Source organism: Malurus melanocephalus, unplaced genomic scaffold (genome assembly GCF_030028575.1).
Source record: "Malurus melanocephalus ecotype Western Australia unplaced genomic scaffold, MMel_1.1 scaffold_92, whole genome shotgun sequence".
Lineage (NCBI taxonomy): Eukaryota > Metazoa > Chordata > Aves > Passeriformes > Maluridae > Malurus > Malurus melanocephalus.
This window is the reverse complement of record NW_026623324.1, coordinates 1,195,998-1,220,042: the sequence shown is the minus strand read 5'-3', so window position 1 is coordinate 1,220,042 and position 24,045 is coordinate 1,195,998. Positions and strand designations below refer to the sequence as shown.

The 24,045-nt window shown below is 36.7% G+C and overlaps 1 protein-coding gene across 4 annotated transcripts in view; it reads left to right on the top strand.

The window, feature by feature from the left end:
• Window positions 1-24,045, top strand: part of SIPA1L2 (signal induced proliferation associated 1 like 2) — a 126,737-nt gene that overhangs the window by 31,585 nt on the left and 71,107 nt on the right. For 3 of the 4 annotated variants that reach the window (XM_057368435.1, XM_057368438.1, XM_057368437.1), the window contains exon 3: window positions 21,986-23,692. In XM_057368435.1, the coding sequence (XP_057224418.1) occupies window positions 22,228-23,692 (1,465 nt within the window). In that variant the 5' untranslated portion in view covers window positions 21,986-22,227. Of the gene's footprint in view, window positions 1-21,242; window positions 21,379-21,985; window positions 23,693-24,045 lie in introns of all 4 variants that reach the window. The other variant, XM_057368436.1, reaches the window with a different exon arrangement.

The following is a 24,045-nucleotide window of genomic DNA, read 5'->3' as shown; positions in this document are numbered from 1 at the left end:
TCTTAATTGAAATCCTTTGTTTCTRGCTTATGCAGGAAAAGACTTCTAATTAAATATTTGAAAAAATAAAGAATTAATGCAAATACTCTTGAAGATAAACTGTRGAATGGGTCAAAAATATACCCTATAAGCCTGTTTCTGTTTAGTACTAGAACTGTGCAGGATGAGTGAGAAAGTTGGAAAAAAGAGTTACGCATTTGTGAAGGAGAGACTTCTTGAAGAAAATTGGAGAAACAGAGCATGTAACAACATGGGGAAAATGAGAAATGGAAAAGATAAAAGAATTTGAAAACGGTTCAGGGASACCCAAAACCCTTCTGGAATTAAAGCTGGTGAAGGATGTGAAGGGCAATGTTGCAAATACATAAGGAGCAAAAGGAATGTCAGGGAATATGTGAGCCCACTGATAGTAGGATAGGAGATCTGGTGACAGTGGGCACAGAAGAGGATGAAGTGTTCAACACAGTTTTCACTTCAGTCTTCACTTCCAGAATGCCAGACARTGTGGAGCAAGGAAGACTTACCCTCAGTGGAGGGTGATTAAATTAAGGGATATTTGAACAAACTGAGCATAAAAAAGTCAATGGGACTTGATAGAATGCACCCATGAATACTGATGAAGCTGACTGATATCAGTGTTAGGGCATGCTTGATTTTCTTCAAAAGGTCATGCAATTTGGAGAGGTTCCTGAGCACTGGAGAAAAGTCTGTGTCCAAAAAGAGTCTGGGGAAGTACAGATAGATAAACCTTGTCTGTCCCGGTGAAGGTGATAGAGCAAATGATCCTGGAAGGTATTTCCAGGTACATGAAGGATGAAAATATGACTTGGAATAGTGAGCATGAATTTAAGCATGGAAAATCCTGAACTGTGAGGTTCAGAGCACTGTGATCAGAAGCACTGGCTCCAGTGGAAGGCCAGGSGTGTATCCAAGGGATGAACATCCTTCAGTGTCTTTATTTGGTGACCCTGYTGCTGGGACTGTGCACACCGTTGGCAAGCTTCCTGGTGGCACAAAACCAGGAGTGYTTGATATCCCAGGTGGTTGGGCTGACATCCAGAGGGACCTCAAAATGAAGAATGGGCAGAGGAGAATATCCCTAGTTCAAAACTGGGCAATGCTAATTCCTTCAGTGAGGGGAGAAATGACCCCGTGAAGCAGCGCGTACTGGAGGTCAGCCATCTGCAAAGGGCACTGCAGAAAGGACATGAAGATCTGGGAGCTGAACAGTGAGCTGAACACGAGCCAGCAAAGTGTCCTTGTGGCAGCACTGGTGAGGTCACATCTGGACTACTGTGTGCAGTTCCGGGTTTCCCAGCACAGGAGAGATAAGGACATATTGGAGAGCATCCAGTGCAGGTCACGGAGGAGGTTGGGGGACTGAAGCATTTCTCATACAGTGAGAGGCTGAGTGAGCTGGAACTCTTTGACCTAGAGAAAGCTCAGGAGGATCTCATCAGTATGAACTCTTGAAGGGAGGGTGAAAAGAGGATGGAGCAGGCTCTTTTCAGTGGTGCCCAGTGACAGGACAAGAGGCTGTGGTTCTAATTTGAAATACATGAAATTCCATCTGAASATAAGAAAAGCTTTCTTCATGAGGGTGGGTATCTCTGGAACCGTCTTACAGGAGAGGTTGTGAATTCTCCATTCTTGAAGATGTTTAAAACCTGACTGGACGAGCAGCTAATTGATCTGACCCAGTCTGAGCAGGGGAGTTGGATAATCTCCAGTGGTCCCTTCCAACCTCAAGGGCTCTGTGTGGTTCTGTGAACATAGGAAAAGGGAAGAAATTGGTGTAGATTTTCCAAGCAGAAAAAAAAGCTAGAACATGTTGATAAATTCCATTAATTAAAAAGAGTAAGTCAAGGTCATTTGCAGCTCTTTCTTAATCAGATTGTAGGGAAAATGCTCAGGTCATTCATTCCTTGATTAGTGAGCTTAGGTAGCAGGACAATAGACATCAGAATATTCTTCAGGSTCAGTTAATTAGGAGGGGAAAAAATTAATGAGGTTTTAGAAGAATTTTTCAGGGTTCAAATTGATTGTCTAAAAAATCTATGAGAGATTTAAATTTCRTGAAACTGGCTGTGCTCTAGTATTTTTTACCCAGTTGGTGCAAGATCTAAATTTTTGTTTTCAGTAAATTTTAGTCTTAAAATATTGATAATGTGATACAGATGACCTCTCGCTATATTTGATCTTCTCTTGGGCAGCCTGTCACATCCACTCCTGTCTAAAAAATGCAGACAGCTTAAAATAATCTCTTGCAGGCTGACCTGGTCTGGTTATTAACCCAGCACACTCTGAGCCCTGTCTGTTTGCAAAGTTGAGGGGGGAGGAGGGGGCAAGAGGCGAGGAAGCATCTAGTTTCAAAAATAGAACCCTCGCAAGTACTCTAATTATCTTTTATGGTCCTCTAAAAAGCTTTTCACTTGCTGTGAATATCATGTGAACCTCCTAGTTCTTGACTGTTAGACCTTTTTTGAAATTCTTTTTGCTTTTGTTTCACCATCTCACCCCTGTCATTTAGTCTARAAACCTGATTTGCTGCCTTGTCAAATTCTTCCCTGTGAATGGAGTGTGTWCTGTCTTGCATGGCAACCTGTGAGGAGAGTGAAGGCAGAATACAAACCTTTTCTAGGTCCTCCACTTCATCTAGTGGCATYTATCTTATGGCAGATATGAGAAAGTGAAATGTATGGAAAGAAATCCTACTTAAAAATAAATAAAAAGAAAAAAATTATTCCTGAAATTTCTTGAGGTTTTTTGGTCATGTTTCAGACCAGTGACATTAACTGCTTTGGACAGCTTCAGGAAGGGCAGGGCTACATGCCATCAAATGCTGAAAATCAAAGTCTGCTGCAGCACTAAGTTTTCKCAAAAATATAAACTATATTTCTAAGCATTTTTGAAGTGTTTTTTTTCGAGAGGAATGGGAACACATATTTCCATCTCATATACTGTTTATTAAACATATATGCTAACTYCTAGAGGAAAAGAGAAATTGAGAATTTCTGTATGTGATATCCTTCCTTTTGTCATTTGTCTCTTGGAGATTATAGAAAAGTGATCTTTGTTACTGTTAATGGTGATAGCAGCTAATTATGTATAGGTGACTGACAGATCAGATATACTATTTCTACTTTGCCTGTCTTTGTTTTTTGGTTGGCTCCAAAGCATCATTCAGAGATATTTACTTCACTTCTCTTACTTGGGAATGGATGTTATTGCTGTATCGTGTTTAGAAACGAGATGCAAAGAATGTGACTTTGATTTTTGACTCTGTTTTCATCTTTCCCTAAAATGGGATTATATTTTTTTTTAGAAGAGAACGTTTAGAAATTTCTTCCTGCACATTTATGAGATTTAGAATACACTTGTAAATAGATTTCTTTGGGATTTTTTTGCCTGTTTTGTTTTCTTTGGCAAGCCTTCTTTTTAAAATTTTGAAGGTCAGAGYGGGCTGCAGGTTTAATTCAAAACTATTTTCTAAAGATAGGTAAACTGAGGGCATGGTCCAGCCCTTTAACTTCACATATGCTAATTWTTAGATAACATTTGGCAGTGGGTAGCTTTGTCTGAGCAGAGGAAGAGTGTGGATTATATGCCAGCTGAACTTATTTCAGTGAATTTTTTTTTCAGGGCAGCCAGAATTTACAGTAGTTTTAGATTTAGCAAAGTAAATTTAGGGTCTCTCTTATTTTGCCTTTGATATAGTTTGACTTAGAAACAGTGTTTTTAACTAGAAATACGTGTTTGAAGTACTTTCTTTTTCTCAAATGAGTTAGCTTTTGCAACCATGATAGATTTCAAGTTATTGAAATATGATATTACRGGATGATCTGAGAGGGAAACTTGCTCTATCATAGGATTATTACCACTATGAGGAGTTGTTTGGATTGACATTTTGTGTAGCTAAAAAGTTAAAAGAAAGGCTAKTTAATTTATTTTTTATTTTTATTTTTTGGGTGTTAGTTAAGTGTCTCTTGAAAGAAGTAATTGTGAAAATATAAAAATTGATGAACTGCATACTGAAATTATGTTGTAATTCACAAATGTGTTTAATTAAGTGAGRTGATTTTTGCCTTGAACCTCCACGTTTGTATTCCTGTTGCCCTTGTATTTTTTTGTTACTAAGTTCACACAGGAAACTAAAATAGAGTCCTCCATTGTTTTAGGTGTGTGTACAATGAATGAGGCTGTGTGCATAACTTCTAGAACTGCGTACTAAAGTAATTATTTCATTGTTGGAAGATTAATTTCATTGGTTCCTGGTCTCTCATCTCTTTTCTTTGTGAATATCAAGGTGAAATGGATGATGTAGTATTAATGCTTCACTCCTCCTTGATTTGAAATTCTTTCGGGAGTTGGGGTTTTTTTCACCTTTTACTGTAGTGTTGAGTGCAATAATCTGAACTAAACCAGGTTTGGTTATATGTTTATTTAATTTTTTGGCTTTCTTTTACAAGAAAAATCAGTCCCTCATACTGATCTCTCAGTGCAGGCCATAAGATCAATGGGTGGGTGATGAGGTGGGGAGAAACACTGGTAAGAAATCGTTAATTTAGTTAGAACATATTAGTGGTGCTTAATTTAGTTGTCCAGTCCTATTAGAAATAATTTATTTAGAAATTCTCTTTATAATTAACTTTTTTCTTCTACTTTTCCCCACCTTCTTCCAACACTGTGCCTTGAATGTTAACATATAACTTAGGTTTTCTAACGGATGGATTTGTTTTTTTTTTAATTACTCTTGTTGACTTCTAGGTGTCAGCTTTGACTAGAATATACTTACTGTCTCCTTTCAACCCTTGATAACCATGCTGATTTGAATGCAGACAGCAACCCCCATTTCTTCGATTCAGTTGTTACCTCCTTGATGGTCTCTCCTTTTTATTTGGTGTATTTCCTTGAAGTGTTCAGCCCAGAAACTGCCTAACCAGGTTGGGTATATTGCTCAGTGGAGATTTTACCAAAATCCTCTTTTACTTGTCTTCTCTAGTTAGCAGAAGCAGAGCTAAGCACAGTTTAAACAGATGTTTCTCTATTTATGTTTAAAATACAGAATGTTGTCATATTACCATGTTTCATAGCGCTGGAAAGACATAGCCTCTGGAAAGAGGCCTTAGTGATATCCCTTGCCTTCTGTKAAGGCTGTCTGGATGATGAATTGGGGGTGAGTGGTTGGGGTTTTTTTAAGCACTTTTAGTTCATGTTCCCTTATAAAAAATACCTTTACAAAAGAAGTGTGTGTACATATTCTCTGGATGAATCTTTGTAGGATATCATTCATACTTTCTTTATTCCATCATGTAYGTGTTACCTTCTTGATTCAATTGTAATGAAATCTGCTTATTAATTGAATCAGAAGACATCTGGTTTTGATACTGATTCATGTTTAAAAAAAATCTTCTGGTTGACCACATTTGTGGTTTGTCAAGTGGTGTTCATTCCTTCTCTGGAAGCAAGCATTTCCAGTAAAATGCCTCCTACATGTCCATTRCCCAGACTCAGGATCTGCTTCTGTTGTCTTGTCTGTAATTACTAGATGTTGATTGTAGCTAGAGCTGTGAAGATTTTTTGGCTTTCCTATTAYGTGAATGATTTAGTTTCTAAGTGTTTTTGTATTTGGTAAGGGTGGAAGWTGCAAACTTTCCCGTAGATACCTTCCCACCTCATTCTAGCCAGTTGCTGGGCAGTTTCAGCATTTCACTGGGGCATTGATTGCTGCTTTCCATTTTGTAGGTTTGTTGTTGCACCAGGGTTTAATTTACTTCCCTGTATTGAATAGACAAGTGACAGCTTATTTCTTATTAGTCTAAACAATCTTGCAACAAAACAGGAATACATCGTTAAAAATGTTACTTAGAAAGTAAGCTGTATACTGAACACTCATTTTTTTAATTAATAAAAGAACTTATTTTCTAAAAACAAAACCCAAACACCCCTCCCACAAAAAAGGCAAACCAATCAACCTATAAACAAAAAAACCCAATACAAAACCCAACCTGAACAATACCAAAACAAATCAAACTCAAATTTATTTCCTTCTCGGAGTATTTCAGGGTAGGAAGATGTTTACGTTATTGTACTGTGTAGCCGTATTGGATATGTTTTTCTGTATTTGTAATTTGGTTCTACAGTTTCCACAAAGCTGCTTTTCTCCAGTAGGCTCAGAATTTTTATGTTAATGTGTACTCTTTCCCCAGTTACTTCACACTGTCRCTGGGGTTCTGTAGAGTTCACTGGAAATAATGCCTGTCTTGTTCAGCTTAAGTACAGTATGCTACTATAGCAGTTTCACCCAACTTTTTTTTATGTTCAAAGCAGTTTGCATCATGCATTGAGCTCTGTCTCATTCRAATGTGGAGCCATTGTGTGGAGAGGAGCAATTAATTGTATGTCAGCAAATTGCATTCAATTTTTTTGCATGTTTCTTTATTAATCTGCTTTTTTCTAACTTGGCTACAAATGTTGCTGATATCTGCTTGAAAAATTAGGTTTATTAAAATTTATTTAAAATTAAGAGATTCAACAGATACTCCTTAGTTATAACTTGTTTTGAGAACCAAGGATAAAAAGAATTCTTACATGAAGTCACTTTCTCCAGCCTTTATTGAGAGCAGGGGGAAATATAGTGACAAAAGATGAAGAAAAAGCTGGGGTTCTTAATGCTGCCTTTGCCTCAATCTTCAATAGCAAGAAAAGTTGTTCTTGGGGTACTCTGCAGAATGGGGTGCAGCTCAGAGACAGAGATGGGGAGCAGAATGAAGCCCCTGTAGTCCAAGGGGAAATGGCCACACAGTTTTCCAGGAAGATGTGGCAAAATAATTYGGCATTTCCATTTTATCTTCAAGATGAGTTCTGGTATTCATTAAATACTTTGATCAAGATCAGGTATTTAAGTTATTCTTGATGAAAGTGCTTTTGGTTTTGTTTCCTCATACATGTTCACTTTRTTTGAAATATTTAATGGTTTTGATACGTATCTTTGAAGTTTTTAAGTAGCARCCTGTGTTTAAACTCAAATATTAATGTAACACTTCCAAGTAGCTTTAATGAGCTTATGAAGTATTTAATTATTAAGCTTTTTTAAAAGCAAAGTCTGTATATTTCTGTTGTATTTACTGTAAAAATAAAAGCTGAAAAGTGAAATAGAGTATTAAAAAATAATTCTAGTTTTAAAAAGTGTGATATAGTATCACAAAGGGTGTTGTTTGCTTTTTTAGGGTCTTGACTTGGTTTACCTATACTAAAAATACACAATTTGTGATCTTTAAGGTCTTATTTGTTTACTTATTTTTGTAATTGACAGGGTTGAGGACAGAGTKTTCTCTGAAAGGCTTTGTTCCTTGGAATCCTCTCTAAGCTATTGTTTGAACTAGATAAAGCTCTGACTTTAAGAACATATGGAAGTACATATTTGTTTTGCCTTGGTTTTGACAGGAGGTGGAGGAATGGATTATCACCTAAGAGTAACACATGGTATTAACTGTTGAGTGTAGGTACACACCCTTCTTAGTCGAAGGAAAAGAAGCATTTAAATAGTCATACAGCTTAGTGAACATTGAAATAGAAATCCCACAGCTTTCCTACTCTTCTGGAAAGATAAAAGAAACCAAGGTAATTGATTCCAGTACTGTTGTACAGTATCTCAACTGACTGATTTGTATACCAAAGCTGTGTCTTGGGAGAAAAGAAAGGATTGATGATACTTTAGGAAGACACTAATGAGAAGGAAAAGTACTGAGATAAAGATAGTGGCAATAGAGGAGCAATAGTGATGTCAAAGAGGACAAAACGTTCAGAGAGGAAATGAGCAGTAAAATGGCAGAATTGAATAGAACCTGAAAAGAGTATTTTAGATGAGATGGCTGGAGCACAGAAATGCTTGTAAAGTTAACTGAACTGAAATGCTGTGATGGAAAGCTGGACTTTTTGTCAGACKAGTAGGCCTTGGAAAGGACAAGGAAAAGGATATTTATGAAAGAGGAAGATATGGGCTTGAGTGAAGACAATGATATAGGATGTTTCTTTTCCTTTCATGGTGTTATAGGAGTCTAAACTTGCCAGGGCCCAGTAAATTACTCCTTGATAACGGACTATTTTGAACAAGGGTTTGGATTAGTTCTGAGTTTCTTCAGTTGGTTTTAGGCATCAGTGAGCAGAAACCAATTGATGTGGGTGGAAAACAGAGAGTGTGGCAGCTTTTGACTGGTGTTTAGCAAAGCTGCTGGCTTTTGCCATCTCTGTAACTGCCTGCAAGTTAAATAAATGGTTGATGACAACCACRTTACCCTCCTAACTTTGCCTGGCACCTTTATTTTTCTTATTAGCCTGTTTTCATTCTGACTAACTATGCCTGAATAAGAATTACCTGTGAATACTCTTGCTCCAGACCAAAGGGTGTCATGATCCTAACACATATTCACTTGTCTGGTTTGTGTTCCTTGAGAGGAAGACGATTTACAAATGGATTGAGATGGGAAATATTGCATGRATTGGGTATTATTTGGTGAGTATGTGGTGCCTGGTACATGGAAATAGAGCAAAGAAGAAGTGAAGAAGCACCCTGGATATAAATATGGATTGGAACCACATCATGAGAGGCAAAGAATTCCTGGTGTTATGCATCAAACATGGCATGCAGATGTACACTATGCCTGACTGGAAATAAAACTGTACCCATGCTATTTGTTTGGTGACTATAACTATGCATTAAAAAATCTTCCCAGTGAAATGGGGACAGCCTGGTTAATGGTGCTGTGTGCTGAAATAGCAGTTTGTGAGACTTTGGCATTTGGTTTTTTATCCTCATGTACATTAATTTGGTTCAGAAAAGGTGGCTGAGCAGATTCTGTAGAATATTATTTAAAATTATTCKCATTATGAGTTGCCCTAGGTAAGGATATTTTTTTCCTAAAGGGTCATACATAATGTTGACATGAATAGCTGTGACCTTTTGTAAGCAATTCATAATTTCTTGACAAATATGAAGTTAGTTATAAAGGTTGTTTAGGTGATAAAGAAAATCAGATTTATATGATAATGATCTGTATTTTGGGGAAGAATAATCTATGGATTTTACTGGTAAGTAGCTCAGTATGTGTCGGGAAGGAGAGGTATTCAGGTAGTTTGTAGCTCAAATTTGTAGCTTCTTTTATAGTCTAATATGAGCTAAGAGTCAGAAACAGTGAATGTGATTGTTCCTTTCTAAATTTGGATTTTGAAATAATTCTGTAGTTTCTATAATGCAAATGTGCAGCAAAAAAGAGRGAGATATGCACTGACAGCAAGTAAAAACACAGTTCCAGAAATGTGTGGTCTGTATAAATGATATACAGTTTGTTGGCTGACCCAAAACTTTGTGCTAAATCCAAGCCAGTAATGAAATTCAGAGGCAGATTTTTTACAATGCCTCCCCTGCATTACTATGCCTGTGTGTGAACACTTTGGATCAGTTAATTATACCCTCCTATTTGAACGTTTTCATTTACATAAGGAGCAGAGCTTGATAAATCAAATATAAAATTCAGTGTCTGATATATTGAATAGGGTGTTTAGTAATCAGAATTTTAAAAGCACAAGTTAAAACAAAACCGGCCCTATAAAAGCAAACTATTCCAAATGAATATGAATTTAAAATTAACAATTCCCATGCTTCCCAAAAGTGGACCACAGTTATGTTTTTCATGGTTCCTAATGGTGCTATTTCTTAGTGTGCTCAGAGATTTATTTAAAGGTAAATCATGATTATTGAATTCAACATTGCAGTAAGCTACCTTAAACAAGACTTCTCTTTCAAAATTTTTTGCCTTTTAGCTCTTTATCATAAAGCGGTAAAATTAAGAAGATGATGGCRTGCATATTGTGGCTTGTAGCTAAGAAATCAGAAAGACTTACAGACATTTKCTCTAATGTATCTCTGACATAAAGGAATACAACATTGAATCTGCATTCCTTAACCCTAGTCATGATGATGACTTTGTCTGGAAAATGCATAAAGACAATAAGGAGTCTTCTTTCCAATCTAGAAAAATGAGATCTTGCCTCTCAGAACACTGAAAGATGTGTCTCCACACTGTATTTTTGAAGACATGTGTTTTTTTTTTTTCTCTTTAAATTGTATATGCATAGCATCTTTTCTCATCAGGACAACTCCAGAAAGTCCTCTGGCATGTGCTTTAACTTAGTAAACTAAAACAAAACTGTAGAGCAATGATTACACTATCGTATTGTTTGGGGTGGGGTGGGTTTGRTTTTTTTATTGTGTTTTGTTGTTTGTGGTTCTTTTTTATGTTAGAGGGGAGCAGAAGGAGGTGTTCAATGAAGTTGACATAAAGCTTTAACATAATTATTTTCAATTATAGCCCTCTTAAGTCTCATTGAGAACAAGTTTTTTAGCTTAACAGCAATTTGTTTCTAGATAGGATATCAAATGCTCACTGAACAGATGGCAGTGACATTTTATTGCTATCACATTGTGCCAAATTTGAGTGGACTGATGAAAAATGTGGAACAATATTCTGCTAACGACTCCCTCACTCCAGCTACTGTTTCTCTGTTTATATCTAGAATTATGTGAAAAGATTTTATTCATTGTGAAAAGAACTGTTACTCTACAAAGCTGTGGAAGAAYTAGCCTAGAGGGTAGCTGTCTCAGAGAGGCACTTGTTTGCCCAAGCTCTATTGTTCAGTGCCAGGTAGCCCAGGCCCAACTGCATGTGCTTGGAAATGTCTTGTGGACATGAGTTACCAAGGTATTTGGTAACTGCCAAACTATTTAATGTATGTTGWTAATATTATGAACTCAATTTTCTAAATTTACTGTGTAGAATTAAGAATAAAATTGTTTTTGTSTGATAAGACTGTATGAATCAAGTGCATTATGGCCACCATAGATTTCAATCTATTTTCTTTCTGCATGGATCTCRTGCTCTTTTATTTCAGAGAGGAAGGATAGAAAAAGGTGAAATYTCTGTTCTCAAAATACACCTTTTAAAAAAAGATCTTGATGCACAGTGTTATGAAGTGACACTCTATAGCTCTACAGTGATGCAGAAGTACCTGAGAAATTACATCTGACACTACAGATCCTCAGTCAGYATCAAGCTAAGACTCCAAAAACTGGCCAGTAATATTATCAGTTTATACTACCTCACAATTCCTGCCAATTGATAAAGAATCAAGGTCAAACTAAATCAGTTTCCATAAAAGACAACAAAGACTCATGCTCATATTTCCTTTTTCTTTAAAACTTATTTTACTTTAATCAACCACTTCCTTCATTAATATCAAAAACAATTCAGAACTGTGATATCAGAACCACTCTACTGCCAAATGGCATGACTGAAAGCCTACTTACTGTTTTATTTTCTTGAAAACATAAGATAGAGAAACAAAGCTGATATTTYTTTTTTTTTTTTTTTTTTTTAGAATGTGCTTCTGTGCTTTCTTCTTCGTGAATAGTTAAAATCTCTTAACTAGAACACTAGAATGTTTTGAATTGTCATAGGCAGTGTTTTATTGTTGGCATAGGCAGTGATTTTGGGTGTTTTTCCTTGCTGCGAACTTTTGTGATGGGAGAGATTATTCAAATTCTCCTTTGGTTTAGCAGTGAAGTACACTCAAGAACTTTTTTTCCTCTAGAAATGAGCTAACTTGAACTTGTAAAACTGCATTTATCCACTTTCTGATTCCCTCTTGGCCTAGATGTTGCAACGTGTTAGAAAGATTTATGTTAGAGTTGTGTGATCCTTTCTAATTGAAAGACTCTGATAGAAATTGAAGTCCCTTGGTAGGCAAACTTGAGTATCACCGTGGTATTATTACAGGAAAACTCACAAAGAATGTGGACATATCTTTGATATTGGGGAGGAAATATGAGAACATACATAAACAAAATGTGTGTTTAGCAAAGTTTCTCAAATCTTACTTTAATCATTGCAGTTTTCGCCCAAATTTCTATGTACAGGAGAGGAGGAAATCGGATAAAATAGTATATGTAACAAAAACTGTAATTTTGTAGGCACTGAGTGTGAGTGTCATTTCTGGATGTTCCCTCGTACCCAAGGTTTTATACAGCTGATGGATCTTTGAAAGGTTGTCTGCAAAATATATATTTTTTCCACGTGGTTTAAGTGCAAAAATCTGGTTATTTTGAGCCAGCAAGGTCAGCTGTGCGTAAGTGTATGGAAACCTGTTGGATGCCGTATGTATTTCTCATGAGCATGAGCAGAATGACAGTTTAACCTTTTACCACTTATCCTTTAGAGTCCTTACATGTTATACCACTGAAACCCCTTTGGAATGCCTATTCCCACTGGGTAATAGTAGTCTTATTGATGGTAATGTGTCAAAAAATAAGATTTTTTGGAATGAAATAGGGAGTTTGCAAGCTGTTGTGTACCTGTGACTAAAATCCATGCACCCTCTTTGGCTGTTTCATTCGTCGACAGATGTACTGAGTGCGCCTTTGCTTTAGAGAGGCTCTTCCTTCCCAATTCAGAAAATCAGATGCCTTTGAAAGCTGTCTGCATTGGAGTGAGTATTTCTGGTAAAAGTAGCATTAATATTGTAAATTTGGAGGAATTTGGTGATCCCTTGAGATAATTATTACTATATAGGTTTGCAAGATCATACCATGGAATCCAAATGAGTGCTTAGGGTAGCACAAATAGTCTGACATCACCAGTGTGAACGTGGCAGGCTTAATCTGTTCTGCCTGAACAGCATTTTTACTATGAAATGCAGTTATAATGGAAATATGTAAAAGAATTTTCTTGTTCTGGCTGAAAATGGCTTTGTACATTTCAAAAGCTTTCTTGAGTAGTGTCAGCATCTGAAACCTACTTCATGGAATAGTCAGCCTCAGCTGTTTAATAGATGTATTGTTTTATCTTTTCACTGAGTGGGTGAAAAAGCTTTATTTTGGGCCTCACTGTACTTGACTTATGAAAAGTAGAATTGCCTCATGAATTTTTTGTGACACACTGACTCTGAAAAGCCAAAGCTTGCAGTCTTGTTCTCTTTCTGAACGATATCTCCTTTTGCAGTACTTGACTCCTTATTTAACTTCAGTGCAGCTTCTGAACCTGCTTCCAAATTTCTACCTAGGAATGTGAAGTAACAGTCAAAATGTTAGCACATCTCTACTTCCCTATCAACTTTTAATTAAAACCCATTTCTTCAGATAGCTAAGCAGGTGCTAACTCCAGTATTCTTTTTTTTTTTTTCAGAATACTCAGAATAATCAAAAGCAATTGTGTGCACCATGTGGGAGCAGCCTTACATACATATCCCAAAAGCATCTGAGATAATTTCTATAGAAAACACAATGTTAGTTCATTCAGTTAGAAAGTTACCTGAGCATATTTTTCACTTAGAAATCTGTCCCCATTCATGAAGTTTTAAATTTTGAAGATGGATAAGTAAGATAATTGATAAGTAGTTATTCAGTTGCTTCTAATTTTTCAATCCCCCATTGCATCTGTAGCTGTATATCGAAAGGACAAAAATCCTTACAGTGTGACTTTTTTTTAAGAAACGGACAAGACATTTCTTAATATTTAAGAGGGTTGCTTCTTGTGGGTTTTTTCCTCTGGTTTTCTCTATGCCTGCTCTTGGTCAGGCATAGAGAAATTCAATTGGAATTTCAATAACCATTTTGTGTGCTGAGCTAGAATTAGAAGAGATAATTTCTGGTGTGACTAATTCTGAGAAAAGGTAGAATATGTCCTTTGTTTTTAAATAATGCAGTGCTCTTCTAAATCACTGAGTTGCTCTTTGCTTCTGCCATTATTTTACAARAAATACATAAAAGTCAGCATTTGTAGTGTTTGTAATGTTTATTAACAACTTGAACGTAAAAAGTCTGCTTTGAAGTGGAGCACATGTGTGTTCCTTTCTCAACATACAATATGAATATTGTCATTTCTGTATAATCTTCTGCTAGGTGGYTTACAGATGCTGTATTTTTCTTTYGGTGTTATCCCAGTGTATATAAAATTGGTTGTCCTTTTCCTTGTCTTTGAATGATAGGAATGGGCTGCATGGGTCCTGTCTTTGTCTTTCTAAGCTTTGCTTCTGACAGTGACCTTGTCAAGTCCACTTGTTTACCAAGTGGATTATCACAGTATTTGGCATCCCATACATACAGTGGGGTCATCATATGAGGACGCTGTTCCAACAGGACAAAGGAATAGTCCCTGCCTTGTGGATTATGCATTTTAAATGAGAATACATGTGTTCAAGCAGGAAGGGGCAATTCAAGGATCAGTGGACTTTTGACAGCGTCTGAGCCCATAGACAGTACTGTTCCTACTGAGGTTTCAGATGTTGTCCAGCTTGCATGAGAAGACCACTGAAAATTACTTGTTTTGTTGTTGTTGCTGATTTTGAGTGGGACTTGCTTCAGTGCARTGTTTCTTTGTTAAAACTGAAAATGAGTAATCTTTACCCTTTCAGAAAAATTCATGCTTTGTCTGATGTGAACTCCCTTAATGAATAGGTTCTACTGGCTGAGGAAAAGTACATGTCATGCAGATTTTTGCTCCCTTCTTTCTAAGATCTTGAATTACACTGACTATATATAGTATTATACAAAATTTATTTGTGTTTATCTGCTGACTGATATTTCTTTGTATGAATCTTGCTTATGGCATGCCTGTGTATGTATGGAAGACTCTTCATTCTCAAAGATGAAGCTAGAATTAAAATTCTGATTTATCAGTATTTTAAGGGTGAATCTATTTATGAGGAAATTGTAATTACTATGCAATATTGGCAGAACAGGCATATGTACCTCTAAATTTTTTTTAAGTAGGGAAATGTCTTGGTATCATCCAGTCTGATATCCTATGTAAAGGACATTCTGGATGTCTTTTTAKTCTCCCTGTAGAACCCAGATTATTTAATACTCAGTAAGATGGGTTTTTTTTTTGTTATTCCTGCCCTTTGACACCTAGATTCTTGGGGAGTCAAAGGAAGCCAGGAGAGTTTGGAGTATATGGAGTTTTTTAAAATTTTCACTGATACCAGAATTTGACTGACAGGTGTATAACTTCTATTTGCAATTATTAAAGACTGCCAAGAATTGTATATAATAATAATAATAATAATAATAATAATAATAATAATAATAATAATAATAATAATAATAATAATAATAATAACGAGGAGTTTGGTGCCTTCTCCCTGCATGTCTCCTTGCCCTGGGATAATAGAGGGTCAGTACTTTTTTCAACCCTTCCCTGGAAAAATTCTGTGGTCTAAAACTTCCTGTTAAAATGTTCCCTGTTTACTTCATTAATTGCTGTAAGCTTTACTTTGTTACAAGTTTCATTATTTCAGTTAAAAATAACTGAAGTGATTTGGAAGAATGCAGGTGAAAGGTTCTCACTCTGTGTGTGTCAGTGGTAGTTTTGCTATCATTTAAACTGCTACTTTTCAGGGTTCAACCTGAGTAGGATGCAGCTTCAGTTCCAGTTTCATAGTTGAACTCTGCTTAAGAGTTGTAAGAATAGGAGGATATCCAGTTGGTTCTGGAAATTGAATTAGCCTTAATGCATCTCTGTCAAATCTTGTGTTAACGGAACAATAGAATGTTGGTATCAATATTCCAAGAAAATGCAGTGCTGAAACACTCAGTCAAAAATTTATCTAAACATATTTTTCAGYAACAGAAGTTGATTTCTATCAGAAAGTTGAATATCATTGACAGTAAGGCTATAAATAGTAGTAGGTCTGTATGAAATACTGATTCACTGAGAGATAAGTTAGATTGCTTGATGAAATATTTAAGCAGTGTTTTTTTTTTAATTAAACAAAGCATGAATTGAGATAAAATGTGTTAGACCAAATATTCAGGAAAAGTAATAGCAGATAAACCAATGGGAATSTGCTGGAACTTTATGATAGATACCCTTTGGTACAATGATTTACACCAAAGAAAGTGTGTCTTTTTTGTAATGGCTTTTCTGTAATGGCTTTTTTTCGTTCTTTTTTTTACTGAAAGGATGCAGTATGTTTAGAAACAAACAAAATGACTCCTTAACCTTTGTATTTAGCAGTTAGAAGRTGGGATTTATTAAAATATTTTCTCTGGAAAAGCCAAGATGACAGGTAGGGGATGTTGACCATAAGATAAACAAGTCTGGCATTTTTGAAGTGTCTATTTACTATTATATCTTACACGATTACTCCTGTAGATGGTAATGAGATCTTCCTCAGCCTGACAGTGAAGGAGAACAGTTATGGTTGGAGTGGTCTCTCTCTTAAAACGCCTTTCATTGAACAGCCCCAAACAGGTGTGGAATTCAAATTTCTGTGGCATCTCTGACTCAATATTTATGTGCATCTGCCATTTTCTCTGTTTGAGAAGGGAACCATGTTTGAAGAATGGAGTATGGTTTTTAATTTTTATTCATTTTTTACCCAAGATCTTGCACCAGTGCAATTCCAGTGCTTTGATAAGAAATGTGATGGTCTTATACCAACAGTGAGAATTATGTAGGCTGTTGTCACTCTCAGCTATAGCTCCTTCCCTCCCACTCCCCAGGATTGTTTGTGAATGCATTTCGGTAACTACGTTTTTTCAGCAAAGGATTTTTTCAGTTTTTACTCAGAAATTTCTCTCACAGAGACTGCAAATGTAAAGAAATGCAGCGTAGCTAAAGAAGTGTGCAGCACATATTCACTACACAGCAGCTCATCTGTATTTCCATTTGTCAAATGAGGGTCTTTCCATCATTCTTCTGCCTCTTGTCTATGTCTGCATATTAATCAAGTATCTGAAATATGCATATGAGAAGTAACCATTTATACTGTAGTAGTTATAGCTTTAGTTGTAAATTTGATGTACAATAATTTGAACCATCTTTTTTCATGAGCTCTGCTCATAATTTGTTCATTGTATTATTTCCAATCCATTTTCCACAGCTGCAGTCTGAATAAGTGGCTCAATTATAGTTACTGTTATTCTTTAATATTCACTGAGCCCTATGGAAAACTTCGAAAGAAATATTCTATTTAAAGACAATTATGCTTAAATATCATTGCTTTCTAAAGACATTTGCATGAAAAAAAGGCAAAAACATGAAGGACTCATTTTTTATTTTCATACTTCTATCTGCAGTGATAATTCTCCTGTGTGACATCATAATCAACTGTCATGTGATACGYTAGCACAGTTTGATCACTGTGTGATCAGAATTTTCTGACTTGAGCACACAAACAGCATTGCTTGAAAACCAGACAGAGCTGTCACTTTGCCTCTGAAAATTTGATAGTTCTTTAMGGAACCATTAAGTCTATTAGGAAATTGTTATGAAATAGATGCTGTAAATGGCTATATTAAAATACGTAATCTAAGAACACTTTTTAATGTAGTCTGTTTTTAAAAATAAGCAAATAAACAAGWTTGAACTTGCATTAAAAACCTTCTATTATTTTGTCATTTTTCAAAAATTATTTGTTTTTTTTTCTAGTGGTAATCTTAGTTTTAGGAAATATTATATTGTGACAGATTTGTTCAGTGAGTTATCTGTTCCAGAGCCTATAAAAATAGATGGATCTTAGAAACCATGCTCATTTCTCTTTTGCACTCTCCTTTTTCACTGCACTTGAAAGCATGTGCAGAATTTTCTTGCAAACTTCAGATTCCTATGAAGTGGCCATTGTGTAGCTGCTGTTATGCTGTACTGGCCAAATATTTAACACTGCTACCCCACTATATATTTCTTTGAAGACGAAACTGACTGGAGTGGGACACAGAAAATGCTGTATAGAACCAATTGAATGCAAATGAAATCTCTGATCTTCGGCTTTTGGCGTATCATTCCTTCCTGTACTCCTGTTTTATCAAATTGCACTTCCCTTTTTTTTTTTTTTAAGATTAGTAGAGCTTGAGAGTCGTGGTGTATAGAACTGTCATCTTGATAAATAGTAGAGATTAATGCTTTCATCCAAATTATGCATTCTTTTTAGGATGATAACATTACATAATAATAGGGGCAGATTTCCAAAGTCTTGATCAACAAAATGATCACAGAAAGGCTTCTTAAATAATTCATTTCCATCTATCAAGGCYGACATGAGGCAGCGTTACCAAACAGCCTCCTTTTGACAGGATAGTCCAATAGTACACTTCTTATTCATTGCTCTGCTACTGGCACAGGAACATTTGTGGGCATTTATCCAGGTCCCCAGGAAACTTGGAATCATTCCATGTTAAAGAACTGTAACTGTAGCTAACAAACCAGCTGCTGTATTGAGCTCAGAAGGAAGTCTTTGTAGCTGTGTGGAAGGAACTTAAGTTATTTGCATAGCATCCAGCAGTCTTAGTGGGAAGGGTTGGCAGGAGCACAACAGCGGAGTAGGCATCCAGCTTTTCTTTTTTGACCTTATCTGYCACTGATTCCATTCTTCAGTTCTTGGATGGGATGAAAAGAGAGGGAAGTGAAGAACTTGACCARAAGAGCTGTACAGGTCTGGAGGGTACTCATGATCATATTGACAGCATTCTCTATGGAGGTAATAGTTTATTAAAGTTAACTAACAAAATTGATTTGTGATAAATAGTATCAACATGTAAAGTGCAGTATTTGTGAGTTGGTAAATTCTTGCTGTGGTGAGAGGAATATAGGGCTATCCATCATCATAAGTCAGCTGTCAGCCAGAAAGAGCTTCTATTCTGAGTTACAGGAATTTACAGAAAAGGTCAGTCACATTAAAAACAAGCAAATTTCTTTTCTTAATCTGAAATTGGCCTAATTGGAAAAAAAAAAAATAATAGTGTAACTTAAATATACTGCATCACTTCTTCAAACATTACAATTTCCATTAAAATATCAATCTRCATTTCCAAACAGGCATTTCTTTAGTCTTCTGTCACACCATCTTTATAAAAAAATGAATTCTCTATTTGAGTACTGTCATTACCAGTGTACCTCTGTTAGAATACTCAGGCCATGCTTTATCAAGTATTTAAGCTACCACCACCACCAGAGAAAAAAAAATTTCTTTTTTCCAGTGGCCTTCAGGCTCTCTCCTGCTGTCYACAAATACAGATGTTTGTGAGGCCAAACAGTAAATGACATTTTGGATTTGGATTGAAAATAAGTGGGGTGGTAGTGTCCCTCTGCTGCTCTTTCCTTCTGCCTCCCACCACCTCGTCTCCAGTTTCATTTCAACCTTMATTTTATTCCTAGTCCAATTCACTACTTTTGCACAAATGCTTATGACAGAAAAAGGGCTAAGACAAGAGAAGAGAAAAACTGAATTTTTGCAGGATAGCCTTTTCTTACCTTATATATATATATTTTTCTATTTTTAAGAGATTAATTTTTATTTAAAAATGCATAAACTAATGACTTCCATGAATGGTTTTTATGTAGGAAAGGGCAGGAAGGCTAGAAGATGTAATTCACCCTAATTTCAAAGAAAATTCAATTAACCTTTAGTAAGAAGTTAAATATCTTTCYCAGTATGTGAAATTAAACTTACCGTGTTCTCACTCTTCTATATCCTGGCAGAAACAGAAAAGATKATTCAGGAATAGTTCAGTTTTCCTTTAGAGTTTTTATTTAGCAAAGGTTTCTTCCACTTCTGTGATTGTATAAAGAACAGTCTCAAGAGGTGATTAAAAGCCTGTGAGCTGTTCCTGTTAATTCACACAAAACTTTCTTGTATTTTGACTTTTCAGTATTACTTGTGCTCCAGAAATGCTGAGCATATTGACATATCTGAAAGCAGTCCTGCAGAGGCAGTCTTTGGGTTATTGGTGAATGAAAAGCTGGACATGAACCAACAAAGCGTGCTTGTAGCCCAGAAAGCCAAGCACATCCTGGGCTGTGTCCAAAGCAGGGCGAGGGAGGGGATTCTGCCCCTCTGCTCTGCTCTGGTGAGAGCCCACCTGCAGGGCTGCATCCAGCTCTGGGATCCCCAGCACGGGAAGGACATGGACCTGTTGGAGTAGGTTGGAGGAAGCCGTGACGGTGATCAGAAGGGTGGAATATCTCCTTTGAGGAAAGGCYGAGAGTTGGGGTTGTTCAGCCTGGTGAAGAAAAGGCTCCAGGGAAACCTAATTCTGGCTTTGCAATACCTAAGGGACCTTCAAGAGAGCTGGAGAGGAACATTTTGCAGGGCATGTAGTGTCTGGATGAGGGTTAACTGTTTTAAACTGAAAGAGATGAGATATTGGGAAGAATTTCTTCACTGTGAGGGTGGCGAGGCACTAGAACATTTTGCCCAGATAAGCTATGGATACCCCATCCCTGGAGGTGTTCAGGGCCAAGATAGGATGTGGCTCTGAGCAACCTGATCTCGTGGAAGGTGCCCCTGTCCATGTCAGGGGAGTTGGAACCCAATGATCTTAAATTTTTTCTTTTGATCTTTTTTTTTTCTTTTGTATTTTCATATATCAGTGTTTAAAAATCTTACTTTAAAAATGCCACTTTTCAAATGCTGTTTGTCTGAACATGTCRGTTGTTTAAATAATCTTTTGGATTCCTGTAAGGAAGCAAAACTTTGTTTTAATTGTCTTTATTGGTCGTCAGGGAATTTGTATGTAGTGAAAGTAAGCTGCTGTGATACATTGTTATTGTCAGCARTTTCTACTGCAGGTCACATAGCCATTATGAGAGTTATTTATTTAAGCATTATGAGTGCTTAAATCTAGCTTGTGTTTGTTAACTCATTACTGCAGAAGTCTTCTAAAGTTTGTTGTATCGACCACAACTTCTGTGTTGATTTCTGAAAAAAAATTAGTCACATTTTGGCCCTCATTTCATCCTTCCTGCCTCCCACCCCAAGGAATTTTTATCCCATTAAACAGAGGAGGAAAAATACTCATCTTCTTGAGTCCTCTTACTACCTCAAAACCTCATATCTTCAGTGAAATTAAGRGAGAATTCATATTTCAGGCTAATTTAACCTGACTTCTTTTTAGTCTCTGATAAATGCATATTAGTCTTATTTTCAACATCTTAAAAGACCATTATGTTGACATTTTTGTTCAAGGAATAAAACAGGGAAAAGAAGCGCAGAACATTCTGTCTTGTCTCTTGTTTTAATCTGTTTTAATGCAATGGTTAATGGATGGGCTCTGCCTCCAAAGGAATCTTCACAGCATGTGTCACAGTCATTCTTAAGACTATTGAAGAATATTTCTATATCCTAACAGTCCCAATTTTGTAATCAAATTGAGACTTATTAATAGGGCTACTGTCTTTTCTTATTTACAGAAGAAAGCAGACATGTTTTTTAACACAGTAACTGAGTAAACAGTCTGGGTTTGCATCCAGAGGAATATAATATAACAGAGACAACTGTAGCTGTTTTACTCAGCTAAATAATGGCTTTCACTCCAAAGAAAGGAATGTAAGTAAACCTTCCTTTGGGAAGAAAGAGGGGGAAGGAAATGAAATACATTAATTCACTGAATTAATCATAGTGGAACAGTTAYGTATCTTTGAAATGTTCTTTTAAATGGGGCAAAACACCTTTCTGCATAAGGTCCTATCTGCTCCATATATTTTGCTGGCATTTTCTACCAACGCTYCTGTGTGCATTGGCCATTTTCAAGAAAGCTTGGGAAAAAGCATCTTAGATGTTGAGTAAACAAACTGCGGTGATTAGACAGAGAATGGGCATCTATGTGGCTGTCAGCATTGCAGGGAATGTGAAGAGAATTGTCTGTGGCCATTCTTCCTGGCAGCAACTGGTCTGCTCTCTGTGAACATACTGGGGATCCCGCGAGAGAGGCATCAGGTTCCAGTTGATCACATCCTGAGGAATTGCATGAAAAACTGGGATTATTGCATTTGCTGGGTTTTTAGGAGTCCGAGGATAGAAAATGATACAAAGCAAGTCATTTTAGATCGATGCAATTTCGTGGGGTGCTATATATATGCAAGCAACAGCAGAAACTTACTGTTATTGGTTGTAAACATTTTAATACACTTCCTCTTTTTGTTTTTATTAACAGATTTTAGAAATTTTTCTGGATTAATACTGAACTGAATGCAACTGAACTGAAGGAAGTATTTTGAGATTGCTCTCCTGGCAGAAGTTGYGCAAAAATGGTACACTGAGGTCCCTGCCTGCACCTGTGGGAAGACTGTAACCGTATTTTTATATTGCAGTTTATTGGCCCATAAAAGACAATGTAATAACAAATGTAGGAGTAAATTTATGCAATATTTGTGGTTCCTTTCCCACTGASTGGACATGAGTGATCAAAGGTCTTTGCAAGAAGATAAGCACAAGCTTAGCAGAACTTCCTCCAAGTTCAGGGAGTCTTCAAGAAGCATGCAGTCGGATGATTATTTCGCTAGAAAACTTAAAGCCTTGAACAGTAGCATGGGTCCTCCTGTTTCTTCAAATGCCTCTAGCAAAGCTGAAAATAATCAAACAAATGGTACACCAGCTGTGCCTAAAATGGGTGTTCGAGCAAGGGTATCTGAGTGGCCTCCKAAAAAGGATTGCTCTAAGGAACTGAGTAAAGCTGCTTGGGAAAACAGACCTCCTGGCAGTTATGAAGGTGTTGGCTCAGTACTACCAAATGGACAAAATGACCAAAGTGATGAACAGCAAGAAGAGCTGGAGCTGGAATTTACGGAGGGAAAATATTCAATTGGAGAGCTTTTTGTTCATTCACCTCAAAGGGGACTTCATCCTATAAGGCAGAGAAGCAACAGTGATGTGACAATAAGTGATATTGATGCTGAAGATGTCTTAGACCAAAATGCTGTTAACCCAAATACTGGAGCAGCTCTTCACAGAGAATATGGCAGTACTTCTTCAATTGACAGACAAGGGTTGTCTGGTGAAAATTTTTTTGCAATGCTTAGAGGATACAGAGTGGAAAATTTTGAACATAAAACCCTTGCTCCTTTTGGATTTTCTGAGTTTTTCCACTGTGATCCTGCGGTTTCTCCGAGTTTACATGCTGCTGCACAAATTTCCAGGGGAGAATTTGTCAGGATTTCTGGTTTGGATTATATGGATAGTGCCCTACTTCTKGGTCGAGACAGGGAAAAATCTTTCAAGAGGAGACTTAAATCAGAAGCAGTAGAAACATCTCTGTTTAGAAAATTGCGAACAGTTAAAAGTGAGCACGAAACCTTTAAGTTTTCATCAGACCTGGATGACAGACTTGACAGAAATGTTCGTTCTTGGAACTGTCAGAAATGTTTTGCACATTATGATGTTCAGAGCGTTTTGTTTAACATAAATGAAGCAATGGCTACCAGAGTAAATGTAGGAAAAAGAAAGAATATAACCACTGGGGCTTCAGCTGCGTCACAAACTCAGATGCCAGCAGGCCAGACTGGAAACTGTGAATCTCCTTTGGGAAGCAAAGAGGACCTCAATTCAAAAGAGAATTTAGATGCTGATGAGGGTGATGGGAAAAGCAATGATTTAGTATTGAGTTGTCCTTACTTCAGGAATGAAACTGGTGGGGAAGGAGATAGACGGATTGCACTTTCTAGGGCGAATTCAGCGTCTTTTTCTTCAGGTGAAAGTTGTTCTTTTGAGTCCTCTCTGAGTTCCCATTGCACGAATGCTGGTGTTTCAGTACTGGAAGTACCGAGAGAAAACCAGTCCATTCACAGAGAGAAGGTGAAGCGTTACATCATAGAACACATTGATCTTGGAGCGTATTATTACCGCAAGTTCTTCTATGGAAAAGGTAAATTTTTCTAATGCAACTGTTTTGACATACCCATGCACTAGATTTAAGTTGTTTAGTAAAGATTATTTTTTGTTTTCCTTCTTCTCTAGAGAGATACCTAGATGTTCCAGAGGATCCTGAAATGCTTTATTAAAATTAGGCYTGTTATTCTTGCCCTGTCAGGGGCATGTTCAGCAAGCAGTGGGTTATGTAGAGTTATGTAACACCTGTGTGAGTTCATTAAGTGATTTAATGAAAAGTAAGTCATGTAAAATAACACATAACCTAACTTCTCCAACCCAGACTTTCTCGAGGAGCAAGAGGAAAAAGTGTCTTTTATATCCAGTAAATACATTGGAAATACTGATACC